Genomic DNA, 14,743 nt, shown 5'->3' on the forward strand with positions numbered 1-14,743 from the left:
TCGCAGCGTGACGACACATCAGCTGAGCGGCCCCAGGCTGCAGCTCGGCTCCGTTCTCATTTTGAAAAACGTACTCACGTTTTTTTGCTGCCGCAGAGCGAGTTCACACAGAGGTTGGACAAAAGATGAGAGCTGTGCGTGAACGTCTGCCTCCTTATCGTGTGGCCATCTCCTCACACGTGTTCGTTTTTTAAACTGGAGACGCTGATAACGAGTCTTAGATGTGACGGATAATGAAGAAGCTCTTTTTTTAGTCTCACACTGGCTGCAGATTAAAAAAACAAATAAGAGCCTTGTCGGATACAAATCTGGTCGGATTTAGAGCAGATGAAAAAAGGAGCTCCAGTGGAAAATAACATTTATTCAAGAACTTTACCGAGGCCTGTTAGAGGCTTGTTTACTGTGCATCTCCTCTGTTTGACTTCAGAGGGAAATATTTAACTTTTTACTCTTTACAAATACACGACGGAGACATTTTATTTGCTAAATAAACGGTTTCACCTCGTCATCAGCTCCCGATTCTTACTTTACTTCTTATTTAAATCTGCTTCCTGTTATCACCGACACTGAATGGTCATGTGCCAGCACAACCTATTTGAATCAATACATTTGTAAAAGTAGCAAAAATAAAGACAAGTGAAGACAGAGATGAAGCCAAAAACTTCTTGAAAGCGTAAAAAGAAGAAACGTAATCCAGAATGAAAAATCACAGACTGGACGTTTTGTTAATTTTGCAGTAATGTCAGGGTGAAATAAATTTCCGCTGAGTAACTTTGACAAACTCTTTCATTAACAAGCAGCAAAGGACCAGTACGTCAACGTCAGATCAATCAATTACAAAGTAGTCAATCCTTTCTTAGGGCTTTGTGATATTACAACATTTTGTGTGACAAATGAAAAACATCTATTGCAAATTACCCTTTTATGGAAATTCTTTGTCTGTTGGACAGTTCTGTGTGTTCTTCCAACACAATATAGATGCAGGCCAGGAAATTAGCATGAAGGCCACACAAGGGAGAGAACATGACACAGAATGTGGTAATTCTGAACAGAAGAAGGACTCAGACCAGCCAAGACAAAACCGAGAGTCCACATTACAACGAGGAGCAACTTCTGTCGTAGAGACGTCGTTTGAGCGTGACTCAAACACCATTAACCTCTTTTACAATCTACTCAAGAATCATGTGGCTTTTTCTAGCAGCACATCATATTGCAGAGTACACCTGCAACTCTTTTCAACTCACTGTGACTTCCTGTGCTTCTACTGTTCCTCTCTGCAAAATTAAAACCAATCTGAGCTGACAAATAGCCCAGAATATATCCATAAACCTGTTTTTATTTGTAGAATAGCACAGCTAATGATGCCCTACTAAGCTGGTGACAAACACATTGCATTTCCCATAACTTCTTCACAATAAAAGCCTCCTGCTGCTTTGCCAGTGGAGAGTTTCCCATGTGAAACAGCGACAGCAGCTACGGTTTGCATTAGCATTAACTGAACACAGGTCTACAGCTTAAAACGATCAATTCACAGTGAATTAAGTCTGATATGTGAAAGTGCAAACAGGAACACTGGACTGAGATCCAGAAGCTACGAAAGCTGAAGATTTGTAAAAACACCGATTTTTCTCTGATCTCTAGCTCAGAAAAATAAGTTCAGTCACTCAAGTCACAGCTGAGGGAGGAGACGGTGAATGAAGGAGGTTGGATGTGGTCGAACCCGCTACCAAGCAAAACCACAGCACCGCAGGTCAGTGCGGCTGAACCCAGCTCTGAGGCTGGAGTGACAGCTCATGTTATCACTGCTTGGTATCTGACATCACAGCGTCACACGATGATGCTGCTGAGCTGCAGGATCGAATGCCTGCTCCGAATAATATTGTGTGTTTATGCATCTGATTTACAAAAGTTTGCTTTGGGCTCCAGTGTTGGGCCATGGTTTTTTTGTGAAACCACACTTCGGCCTACATGTGCCGTCAAAGCCTCTTTACATCGCTTGGGCCCATATAATACAAAATCTCTTAAGTGTGCTTTTTAAATTACAATGTGAAACCAAAACTAAACAAATCAATTAGTTATTGACTGTCCCCAATCAACTTTACTCTAAATCATTTCACAACAACAGACTCACACATGGACTGTGCAACTACCCTCGTATCTCTCTGCCAGCAGCGAGAGTTTAGTTTATGTTTTTATGTTGTCGACGTGTCAAAGTTGTAGACGTGGCAGTGGTGAGAGACTTCCTTGTTAACAGACAATAAAGTGCTATCTTCTCTTAATCTTTACATCGAGGCTAAAGCAGACGGAGCCGAGCCCATAGAGGAGGTGAAGGTTAACAACACCAATTCACTTCATGAAATTCTAAAATCCAGAGTTATAATACATTGACTTTGAAATGAGAAAATATAAAAGCTGGACTCACCATTGAAGAAAAGCTCTTCCCGCAGTGACTGTCTGGCAGCGGTAGAGAAACAGCGTCTCCTCAGCCACTCTGAGTCAAACACACTGGTGTGATGGTCAGGCCACACAACCGACACCTGAGACAGAAAACGCATATTGGATTAAAAAAAGGTTTTAAAGTTTAGTGTAAAAGCCAACACACGCAACATCAACAACACGTGTGTGCATCAGTGCTGAATGGAGGATTCACATAATTCATCTCTTGTAAAAACTTCCAGCGAAGGGGAACACAAAGTGAAATTGAGTCTTTCCCACAGATCTGATCTAAAAATATTATACAAACTTTTTTATGAATAGTATCTTAACGTCATTGTCTCTAAAGTTTTTCACATTTATTTTTCTTGTAAGCTACTTTTGTCCACAACAAGAAACTCTACAAACTGTATTACTACAACTGAACACTACAAATGAAAGGCTTTTACATGTAGGAGCAGAAGGATATAGATTAGTTGAGATATACTCTAATTAAATGCTCGAAATTGTGAGTGCGCTACTTTGCTTCAGTTTCTATGTGCATATGAAGTACTTCATCTACATGCTTTAAATCAGGAGGCTCCTCGTGCAGCTCCAAAATATTTTTTTCTATTCTTTTCCAAAAGTAAAACCTTATTTACATATTTCAGATTATTTAAAATGACGAATATTTTTCTCACCTGGTTAAGAGCTTCGATCTCAGGATGCAGCATGTTTGTTTGACATATTTCATTTTTTATTTAAAATATCAACAGAATTAAAACCAAGCCCAAACAGGTCACTTATTGGAAAATTAAACTTGAAACTTGATGCACTATAAACGTAAATAATCTCAATTAATTTGAATTACACAACCACAGTTCCACAGTTGGAAGTTGCTTGTATGCCAGAGGTCTTTGGACATATACACAGCTTGAACAATTGAACAGTTTATTTGAAACAATACCTTGTTGTCATTGATGACCTCTACAGAGTCGATCCCTATGTGGATGTCCAGATCACACATCACCAGCTGCCTGGCCTGAGCTGACTGCAGGGTGCACAGTGGACACTGGCAGTTGTCTCTCAGCCAGGTGAATGGGTACAGACTGGTGCCTCCATCATCCCACTCCACCTCCACCATCCGCGCCTCGCCCAGAGCCCGGGCGTGCCTCACGGACTGGCTCGCCACAGGGACCGAGGCCGAGACCATGGTCTGCTGCCCACGAAGCTGCACTGAAGTCAGACGAGATGAAGGTGGACCTGCAGCCTGCCCCGGTCCACGACAAGCCCTGAGAGCCTGGCAGGCCGCAGCAGAGGAGCGACTCCGCAGGGCCGGCAGGGCGAAACGTGCAAATGTGCTCATCCACATTTCTGAAGGGTTCCCACCAGGCACCTGTGTCTCAAGAGCAGAACGTGCCACAGAATCTGTAGATAATGAGCAAAGAATATGAAAAAAAAATGGTTAAATAGAGAATCCTGAACTTTTACCTTTCGGATGATGTGTTTCCAAACCAGCAGTGGATAAAAGACCAATATTATGAGTCTCCTATTGAGCTTAAAAACAGAAATATCAACAAATACAATGTCTAAATGCCATATAATTAAATTGAGGATATAATGAGTCTCATAAAGGTTCTAACTACAAATTTGGAACTCTGATTAACAATTAAATTAATAACTATAACCAAAATTACCATATAGATAGTTAGCTAAGTTGAAGGATATGGAGTTCTTGACAGTGTAGAGCAGGGGTATTCAACTAAAATTTAAAGAGGTCCAGTTAGAGAAAATTTATTGAAGCAAAGGTCCGGAAGATCATAATGTCTAACTATTTAGTGTGATATATATTTAAGTAGCCTAGTAGTTGTATCAACATCTGCATGTACTAAATACCTGACTGTCAAATCAAATGAATTCAGTACGATTCAAAAACTTTTTGACAATATTTATTGTCACGTAACATAGAACTGAACATATATGTATGATTGCAGATCTGTATAATGTTCTCTCATTAACTAAATAAAAGTAGGGTTGCATTTCAAAATAAGAGAAAATAAATAAAATGTGAAAATTGTGCATGTTCAAATAAAGGGCTTAACTTCAGAAAAATAAAATAAAGGGAGCAAAAGCTTGAATTTCCCTTTTTCTGTTTCACATCTTGACTCAAAAGTCTCAACCAATTTTACAGATAATAAATCTCAACACATCTTAACAATTGAACAGTTTTAGAATCACTTTCTTCCCCTCTTATATCCCACTCCCCCACTTTGTTCGTCTGTTTCTCTCCCTTTCTCCGTCTCACTCCTGTTTCTCTCCCTAACACCCTTTCCCCCCCCCTATGTGCTTCCAAAATGGCAGCTGGCCACTTTGAAGATAACACCCTTCCCCCCCCTATTGGAATCTTTACGACATGTAGCGGGGGTCAGAGCTAATTAGGTGAAGGAATATGCATGTGTCTGTGTGTGTGCCAAATTAGACAAAGTTGCTAGATGCATGCAAGGAAGGACCGAAGAGCATAACTAACATTAACTTTCTCAACAACTTGTAACCACAATATCACAACACAAATCAAACTTATAAACATCACACAGAATCGAATAAACAGTCTTGCTTAGCCTAGTATAATTATTAAGCCCAGTTGTGTTACCCGTCCGTGGAAAGTGGAAAAAGAGTTGCTGTGCAGTTCGCAGTTTTGTGAAGTCGTCTGGCTGGTTGTGTGGCTCCTGCCTTAGTGATTCTGTTGAAATGTGCAGCTCAGTTGCTGGCTGAAGTTTTCCAGCAGGACATCAAGTCGCTGCTTGAAGGGTTGGTAGAGCTTGGAGTATGAGGAGGTTTCCTTGGTGAGATGAGCTGGAAGCTGCACCTTTGTGCTCCTCTCGAAGAGTTGGATGTAAAGAGAAGATGTGAGCTGGAGAAGCCAGGCTTCTTCCCTCGGCGATGCAGGAAAAGAGGCTCGACAGCCTTCTCTCTGTGGAGGGAGTGTAGAAAGAGAGAGAGGAAAGTGGTGACAGGCCTTATTGGCCCGGTGACCTCACAGGTCATGGGGTCCAGAGTGACCAATGGGAGTTGAAACCTGTGTCCCTGGGGGGGTTTTCACACCTCTGTGTGACGTTGATGGCCGCTGGGAAACTGAGTCCTGGAGGGACATGCTGCTTCAGGCTTTGACGGCACATGTAGTCCGAAGTGTGGTTTCACCAAAAACCATGTCCCAACATGTGCTACTTTCGTATATAATACCACAACAATGGTAACGCAGCACACAGACACGTTCCAAGATAACAGACGCAGATCTCAGGAGTCTGCTTAGTCACAGTCGATCACTTATGAATAAATAAAAAGCTGACAGATCTGATGACTTTACAGACGACAAATATGTGATTAAAAACCCCTTACAGCCAAACTCAAAAAGTTAAGGTTGGAGAAGGAAGAAGCGTTCAGGAGTGGGGACAGAGACAGGTTTATAGAGTTTAGCAAGGAGGTGAGAGAAGCCAAACGTCTGTACTCTGAGAAACTCCAACACCAGTTCTCAGCCAATGACTCTGCCTCTGTCTGGAAAGGGCTTAGGCAGATTACAAATTGTAAGCCTAGAGCCCCCCACTCCACTAACGACCCACGCCTGGCCAACGACTTGAATGAGTTTTACTGTCGCTTTGAAAGACAATGGGACAGTCCTGACACCATCCCCCGTGACACCACCCTCCAGCCCATCAACTGCATCTCCCCCACCATAGCAAAGGCCTGCGCCTTTCCACAACTGCCCACCTCAGAGCCCCCTCCCTCCTCCCCTACCACAGTGACGACTCTCTCCATCCTGGAGAGGGACGTAAACAGACTCTTCAGGAGACAGAACCCCCGCAAAGCAGCCGGGCCAGACTCTGTCTCTCCATCAATCCTGAAACACTGTGCTGATCAGCTGTCTCCGGTGTTCACAGCCATTTTTAACACCTCACTGGAGACATGCCACGTACCAGCCTGCTTCAAGACCTCCACCATCATCCCTGTCCCCAAAAAAACAAAGATCACTGGATTCAATGATTACAGACCCGTCGCCCTGACCTCTGTGGTGAGGAAGGCATTTGAGCGCCTTGTGCTGTTCCACCTCAAAGCCATCACTGACCCTCTCCTGGACCCCCTGCAGTTTGCCTACAGAGCCAACAGGTCTGTAGACGATGCAGTAAACATGGCCCTTCACTTCATCCTCCAGCACCTGGACTCCTCAGGAACCTACGCCAGGATCCTGTTTGTGGACTTCAGCTCAGCTCTACAGAAATTGAAATGTTTTTAGGTTCTTAAACCACAAATGTTTCTTTAACTAAAACACAAAAACTTTGAATAGAAATGAGAATATAGAAGAGGGTTAGGGTTAGGGTTTTTTTTTTTAACGTTTCGATTGATGTGAATATGACGATTCAATGTGACATGACTGTTTAGTGTTTGTCTTTTTAAAAGTGAATCTACTTCAGATCACAAACAGGAAAAAACTGTACAAACCACAGGGCGTTTGGCACTCGGGCCACACCCCCAAACAGTGATGTCACAGCAGGCGTTTTAAATGAGTGGCAAAGTTAAAACTTTATTATCTTTAGATTCGTCAGAGACTAATGTTGATTTCATCCAAATGAAATCCAGAGTTCAAAATAAGTAAACTGGACCTAGTTTCACTTGTTAATAAAGAAAATGATATCCAGGTATTTCAAGCCACTTTCTCTGAGTAATAATTAGCAACTACATCCATCCAAGAATGACTAAGAATCTGTCATCACAAGTAATGATTATTTTCATTAGCGATTCACAAAGTCTTGAAAGTTTTTTGTTTTGTCCAACTAATGATGTAAAATCAAACAGCTCAGAGGACAACAATTCCTGCCTCATCATCATGTTAGCAGGGAAGGGTCAAAAGTAAATTCCTGGATCTGCCTGCTTGCATTCAGATGTGACCTAACAATGTACTGAGGTTCTTCCTGGGGTCAAGTCCCAACGCTCCACAAAACTCCATAGAAATCGGTTCAGTAGTTTGAGTAACGAAAACATGAAAACCTGCTCGGCAAAGGTAAAGATGATCAATATATTAGTAAAGAAAAACAAACTGTAACCAGAGTGAACAACCAAGAAAAACCACCTGCTTTGACATCACTGCATCAAAATGTTAAAAAACAAACTTGGCAGCGAATTTTTTTTTTCCCGACAGTTTGGTTTCCTGCTCCCTGCGGAAAACACACCGTCTCTAAATGTCTCTGTTTTGTGTTAAATCTGGTCCCATCACAACGAGAGTACGTGTGAGTGTGTGTTTGTGTAATTGTGTGTATTTGTGTGTGTGCACGTGTGCGTTCCTGTGGTGAACAGTTTTCTCCTGATCAGCAATATACATGTATCGGTACAGCCATGTCACTGGAAAGAGGTTTTATTTTGATTCTGACATGCTCGTATTTTTAGTAACTTAACTGCTGTAAAAGGAAAATGATCAGTGGGATGTTGATGAAATGTTGTTCCTCTCATGAAATGACACCGCATGTCGGTGTGAACGTGACCAAACCGGATCTGAAGCTGTTGTGAAATTGGTTCGGGAACAGGACACGGCTCTTTCTGCTTAAGTTAAAACGTTTTTTTTGTTTTACAACTGGATTATTCCAGCTCATCTCTTGTCATTGTACTTGGCCAGCTGCTGTAACGAGAAGTCACGACTACTGAGATGCAAGGTGGAAGTATTCCAGTATCTGAAAAAGTATTTATAGAATATATACAGCTTTGGCAATATAAATAAAAGTTGTCCCAAATGAAGCTCCGTGGATTCCTCGTGCTTTTTAGTAGAACTCCGTAGAACCTCAGCCAGGACCCAACAGTTTTCATTAAGTCCCTACAGGCCGTCCTGATAAATTACATTGACAGAACATGAGGTCACTGTGACCTTGACCTTTGACCTTCAGCCACCAAAATCAAATGAGTTAATACTATAAACCAAAAGATTATTTTTGCCAAATGTAAGAGAACTCCCAAGTTATTATTTTGGAGATGTCGTTGTAATGGCAGATTTACTTCAGTAATGTTTAATAGAAGAACAGATATGTATTTGTAGTTAAAGCAGATAACAAATTCTAGGTTATAGTTTTCTATGACTTACAAGAGCTGCAGAGGGACTATAAGTGTTTATGGCCCCACATGTGTGACTCTGGCACCAGTTTCCACTGCAGGGGGTTTTACTAGTGTGTCTGATAGAGATGGGTGAGGGGAACCTGTAATTGTAGTTACAGGACTGGGGTCTTTTGATGTTGTAAAATGAAGATTAGAGGATCTCGAGACAGATTGTCTCACACCAGGGATCTGGGACGGAGATCTGAGAGAGAACTCTGCCTAACCTGGTCATATCAGGAAGCTGAAGAATACCTTTGGCCTCGCAGGAGGGCTTCTGATTGTATAAGTGAAGGATTCTCCTGTGCTCTGTGTTCATTCTATACACGTTGGCAATAGGTGGCTGTGTGGGGTGAGCCCACCTGCAGGTGTTAGAATTGAACTTTCCGAGAGACAATGTTATGTGTGTATTATTATACAATAGAGTATCATTATTAAACAGAAATTGCCACCACAGTGTTCACAAGGCAAAACAGAAAAGTGAGGTCAAAGTGACCTTTGACCCCAGAAATCTCTTCATCTTTGAGTTCAAGTGAATGTTTGATTCTTGTGAACACGATATCGCAGGGAGCAGACGGACCTGGAGGTGGAAACATGTTCCTTCATCCTGGTGACAGACGGATGAGAACATGAACTCTTTGATGAAGGTAAAAAGAATCAGACGCGGGAGGAAATTTTCAGCTCAAGGACGCTTATTCAAGCGCAGTGATGCCACAGTTTTACAACGTTGAATAACACTTTGATCTTTCATGTAACATCAAAGAGAGAAAAAGAAACAAAAACATAAACCCAAACAAAACACAAAAGAAGAATCGACCGTGATCACTTCATCCAAGTTCTGCGCTGAAACGCTTATCTACAAACTAAGATTTGTTCCTTTCTATGAAAAGAAAAATAAATGTATTTATTCTGCTAAAACATCGAAATGCGTTTTGTTTTTTGTAGAAATAGTTTATATTTAATAGAAACTCACCATCACATTCACAGGGCACAAGAGTTTAAACAAGCATCATCCTGAGAATCTGAAATCTCATACATTAAAGCAGAAACAGGAAACTTGTACTAATTTTATAATGAAGTAAGATGGTTTGACTCAGTTTCTTGAAACCTCCGAACCAGGTTATTTAGAGATATTTAAAGTTCTTAACTTCAAACTAATTTACAAATGTTGAACAGCGACTGTTCGGGAACCAGCAGCGTCACACTACACGACTTCCTGTCTCGTGATCCGGACTCTTTGAGAGTTCACACCACACGACTGTTTGTCAACGGGAGAGTCACAACCTCAACGTTCACCTGGAGAAACCTTGACTGGGACGACTGGTCTCCTGCGCTCTGATTGGCTGGAGTTGTTGCCGGATCACCTACAGACATTTATCCTGAAATCTGGAGTTTGGCGATGGATTTGTCAGCGAGTGAAAGAAATCCGACTAAAACAGGATTTAAGGCAACTTCAAGATTCAGACTGAAGGAGAATTCAGAGCTTTAAGTGATTTGAATGTAAAAAGGATTAAAAACCAGCGGAACAAAGATTCTCAAACGAGCAGCAAGAGAAAAATAAACGCTTAATCTACCCAGAGATCATTTCTGAAGAGACTCACTTTAAGTTTCAACACCTGAACATTTCTATGTAGCGTTATCGATATTTGATATCAGAGAAAATGGCCGACTGTAACTTAAATCAGGTGCAAAGTAAATAGATTTTTAACAAGAACCAGGAAGTTTTATCCTCGAATAATTTACTCAAAATCATCATTATAATGATAATTTGAAGGAGCCAGATCAATGTAGAAAACTATACACGTATACAATTTTATCTTATACAATGTTTCGTCAATAGTCTGGTGATGAGGGGGCTACAGCACCCCCTGCTGGACAAGACAAAGCAGTGAAATTAATCATTAAAAAAACTTTTGTCTTTGCATTGTAGTGTTGCTGTTTGTTTGCTTTATAAATTCCTGGCACGACTTCTAAGATCTGCCTCGACTGCTTAATATCTCAGAACCTTTGCATCGCCCGTCACCTCAGCGCTTCAACACCAATATGTAGTTTAGCTCCTATTCTTTAGCTAAGATCCTTTTTTAAAAAAACGTAATGTCACCGTTTGGTTTGCCGAGCTCATGTGTGCTTGTGGACGATGTTGCGCAGCAACCGGAGGCGAGACATGACCTCGTCCCAGTCCAGGTAGGCGCCCTCGAGGTGTCTGGAGCAGTCGGGCCTGGTGACGTAGCTCCTCCGTCCGTGGAGCAGGCGCCAGTTATCAAACGTCACCATTTCACCTGAAATACAACAAACATGAAAAAGTTCAGATGTGAAGATTTGTTTCATTCGAATCAGTTTGTTTTAATAAGATATGTTATTTTGTCATTTTCGTTCCACTTCATTCAGATAATTCAGTTAGAATTACTTCCATGTTTCCAACTGACTTGTAAAAAAGGATCTCAAGCACTTGATGGCTTCATATTAATATTTTGTTATGTTATCAAATCATATCATATAATATAATCTGTATTATTATTAAACTACTTTCGTGATTAGACATCAGGCTGAAAGAAAGAGGCTGCAAGCTGCAACCAGATATCAGCTCACAAGGAAATGTTAAAACATTTGAGTTGATTTTGATCTAAATTTATTATAAATCTTCACCAAATTTTGAAAAGAAAAGTACATTAATATGTTTCCATCCACTGCTTTTCAGTAAATATAAGGAATTAATTTGTCGTCTTTAACAGTTGTTTTTAAATTTCTCTTCTAGTGTCTTTAAACTGCAGAAGAAACAGGTGCAACAGGAATGAAAACGTAAAATAAAAGACGGAACTACAACGTGATTTAAATGTTTAAAAGGTTAAATGTTAAATGTTACAGAGTCGACACAGAATTCAGGTTTTTATCTGCAGCTGTTTCTTCTCTGGTTTTTGATCAATAGACAAACGTCTCCACTTCAGCCGAATCTTTCTGTGACAGTTTGGTTTGTTTTCAAATTTTCCGTGATTACACAACGACAGACAGACACACACCTACTGTCCTTGTGTTGCAGGGTGGAGCCTGTTGGTCTCGTTACGTGAGAGCGATACAGGAATAATGTGACTGTTCTCACTTGTTCAGCTGTTTCCACTGTTCTCGTTTCCAAACATCCTACAAATGATTTCAGGATGAGAACTAACTGGAACATTAAATCTCTGGAAGTGCAAAAAATACTCTGCTAGCTCGAAATGTTATAATTTTATGGCCCTTTGGTGTTTTTTCTGTTCCTCTTCAATCACTTTTCCCTGAGAACCACATGTTCACCTTCTAACCTTCACACTTATACATGTCAGTTTGAAAGGTGTCGTCCACTGACCTGGCTCCATCGTGTAGCTGACCACGTTCTCTGGGCGGTTCATGAGGTCGGTGAAGGCCTTCAGCGCTCTGTAGAAGGGTTGGACCTGGTGGACGGGGAGGTCCAGCACCGAGTCTCTGGTGGCGTTGTTGAAGTTGATCCTCTCAACTCGGCCTGTACGATCGATGCTGCTCAGAAAGAAGAAGGAAAAGTCACTAGTAACGAGTGATTACTTTTAATAATGGATTATTCTGATATAATCTGGAAGAGGTTGATTTTAAGTTTCAGAAGAAAAACTCTAAAAGATCCTCGTGTTTTCAAACGTGTTGTTTTGTCCGAATATTGTTTTAATCTCTGCTCTTTTCATTTAAATGTTTTTCTTTCAACTGAGAACTTTGAAGGTTTGTTAAGAAAAGTGCCATAAAAATACTGTTAATTATGGTTTAAAAAATGCAAATATAATGTTTAGTATAATAAAAGACAATGAAAAAATTGAAAACATTCATATTATAGAAGTTACACACATTCATATTATATTATAATACTATAGATAGATGGAAGACGTAAGTTTTCTGACATTATTTATTATTCACAATTATTTGACGCACGTGTGTGATTATTAAACATCTCTTTCCAACACAATGAATAATCACAAAGCAGCTGAAACACACATCTGCTCAGTGTGAGGCCGTGTTGAGAACATCTCCCAGCCAGCAGATGGCAGTGTCGCATTTCAAATCACACAAACGCCCTCGCCGGTGAGATACACATCTTTCTTTGTGATTCACTGTTGTTGTGTAGGGTCTGAATCTTTGCCTCAAACACAGAAGCTACACGTGTGCGTACGTATGAGAGTAAAACCACAACATGTGGTGTGACAGCTCGTCTCCACTCACTCGATGACGTGTTTCTTGGACTGCAGCAGGAAGTCGCAGTAGTCCCTCCCCATGTCGGTGAAGTCCACCAGGGTGGAGGTGAGGGTCCTGTAGGCCTCCGGGTCTTCTCTCTGCAGCAGCTCGACCATGTGGAAGCCGTCCACCACCTCGCTCTCCCCCCCCTCCACGGCCTGGATGCAGTGCACAAACTGCACCTACAAGAGTCCAACACACACACAAATGCTCAATTTGCAACTCGGAGGCCATAAAAGCCAAATGTCAAAACAAGAACATCAATTCATAAGTGAGGTTTTACTCACTCCTGGTGAGAAGTGTAACGCAGGGTAGTCCGTGTGGAGACTGAGCCGTTTGGACGTGTAGGCCAAATTGTTTGCCATGTTTTTGTCCTGACCTGCCATGGTGCCTGAGGACAAAGATAATATTCATTAATAAACTCCACGTTCATTATTTAACTTTGGATTTGGAAGATCAGCGGCCATACCAGGGCTGTGTGGAGAAAAGAAAAGATGAGATGAACTCCCCAGGATTCCTGGGCGGGGCGGAGCGCAAGCCACAGGAATGCTCAGACCTCTGAAGTAGATACTTCATTGAGATGCAGCAGGAGTCGAGCGCTAATGAGGTAAAGTTATCTTCCCTGTTCTGTTTGCATGCCTCGTTTGGATGCCCGGCTCGAAACAGTCTAGTTTCTGTGATGGCCGGATTTCAGCTTTGTCTACAGTCAGCTTTACTTCCAGCAGCATGAGCTCATCTGCTGGCAGAGGAAGAAGCTTTACGCTCCAAACCCCTGTTCTGACTGAGTGCACCAGGTAATTCCTCTGGTTTAAAAAAAAAACAAAAAAACGCTGGAATGCTTTTAGGTTGTTTTCTCCGTCTCTGTCCTCGAGTAATCAGCTCTGCAATAAGTCAAAGAGATGAAGTCTGGATGATGAAGGAGGCAGCAGACACTCACTGAGCTTCTCCACGGAGACAAAATCAATCAATGCTGCAGAGAACTTGACTCATTGACGTATCTTCCTCAACATTAAACGATATAAATCGAGAATCTTATCAAAAAAGTCTTCCTGCCTTGTTCGATTCCCTGGATAAAGGATGTAAATAAAAATCTTTTGTGTTTGATTTTCTCCAACAACGTTTCCCGGGCACCGCTCCAGCTAAAATATGAACAGTGGAACATTCAACAGCAAGATTTAGTGGCGAGTCAGATTATTAAACAGGAGCTATTGAGGCCGACTGGGAGAAGAGAGAAGGATGAACGCTACAGACTCCCTACCCGTAGAATGAGCCTCTCTGAGATAACCGATCCTCTCGGAGAGTCTGGCCACTTGGCCCCGCTCTCTCGGCGCCCCCTTCAGGCGGACGATGCCAAAGCGACGCAGGGCCAGGAGCCAGGCCAGCGCGGCCTTATCGTCATGGAGGACTTCCTCGAAGTCGCCGGTGGGGATGTTCAGCTTGGAATCAAAGTAATAACGATCTGAAATGAGAAGAAGGACGTGGAGGAAATATCCTTTTAATAGTTGATAGTTTAAGAGTTTTACATGTTTTGGGTTTTAAAGGCCCGCTCAAGAAATAAACTGCGCTCTGCAAGGAGCCAATCTCTGAAGCCAAGTTCCACCCACCAGTGCATCTGTGTTCTGACATGAAGCTGAACTGTTTCATCACTTCATCAGAGGTTCATTGTTTCTTCCCCTCTGTCTCAGCTTCTCCTGTTAGAATCGTTTTCTTTTACTGAGCATCGACCCAAAGCCTCATAACCACCACGACCTTTAAGGCAGGTTTTTCTTTCTGAATCATGAATGATAACTACTAATTTACGTTTGACTAAATAAATATAATAACATTTTAGAGTTAACAGGGTCAACATCATCACTTTGAAGGTTCAACTGACATAAATGGACCTGCACCTTTGTGTACAGCAGAGATGAGCAACCATTCGCTTATATTTACATTAACCCTCAAGAACACGTGACAAAGAAAAGTCCAACAATGT

The 14,743-nt window shown here is 41.6% G+C and overlaps 2 protein-coding genes across 2 annotated transcripts in view; both read right to left on the reverse strand.

The window, feature by feature from the left end:
* LOC118105716 (ras GTPase-activating-like protein IQGAP1) overlaps positions 1 to 14,743 on the reverse strand; it is a 331,334-nt gene that overhangs the window by 97,795 nt on the left and 218,796 nt on the right.
* Positions 10,626 to 13,190, reverse strand: LOC124852240 (gamma-butyrobetaine dioxygenase-like). The gene is made up of 4 exons (XM_047340722.1): positions 13,056 to 13,190; positions 12,757 to 12,950; positions 11,882 to 12,048; positions 10,626 to 10,820 (listed from the first exon to the last, which is right to left on the reverse strand). Exons 1-4 carry the CDS (start codon positions 13,152 to 13,154, stop codon positions 10,660 to 10,662), a joined length of 621 nt encoding a protein of 206 aa, XP_047196678.1. The 5' UTR covers positions 13,155 to 13,190; the 3' UTR covers positions 10,626 to 10,659.

The sequence above is a fragment of the Hippoglossus stenolepis genome, chromosome 1 (assembly GCF_022539355.2).
Source record: "Hippoglossus stenolepis isolate QCI-W04-F060 chromosome 1, HSTE1.2, whole genome shotgun sequence".
Classification (NCBI taxonomy): domain Eukaryota; kingdom Metazoa; phylum Chordata; class Actinopteri; order Pleuronectiformes; family Pleuronectidae; genus Hippoglossus; species Hippoglossus stenolepis.

Coding starts and splice junctions, on each gene's coding strand:
- LOC124852240 (XM_047340722.1), bottom strand. CDS start 13,154: ATGGCAGGTCAGGACAAAAACATGGCAAACAATTTGGCCTACACGTCC. Junction 12,951..13,055: donor CGTTACACTTCTCACCAGGA/GTGAGTAAAACC, acceptor GGACTCTTGTAG/GTGCAGTTTGTGCACTGCAT. Junction 12,049..12,756: donor TCCAAGAAACACGTCATCGA/GTGAGTGGAGAC, acceptor CTTTCTGAGCAG/CATCGATCGTACAGGCCGAG.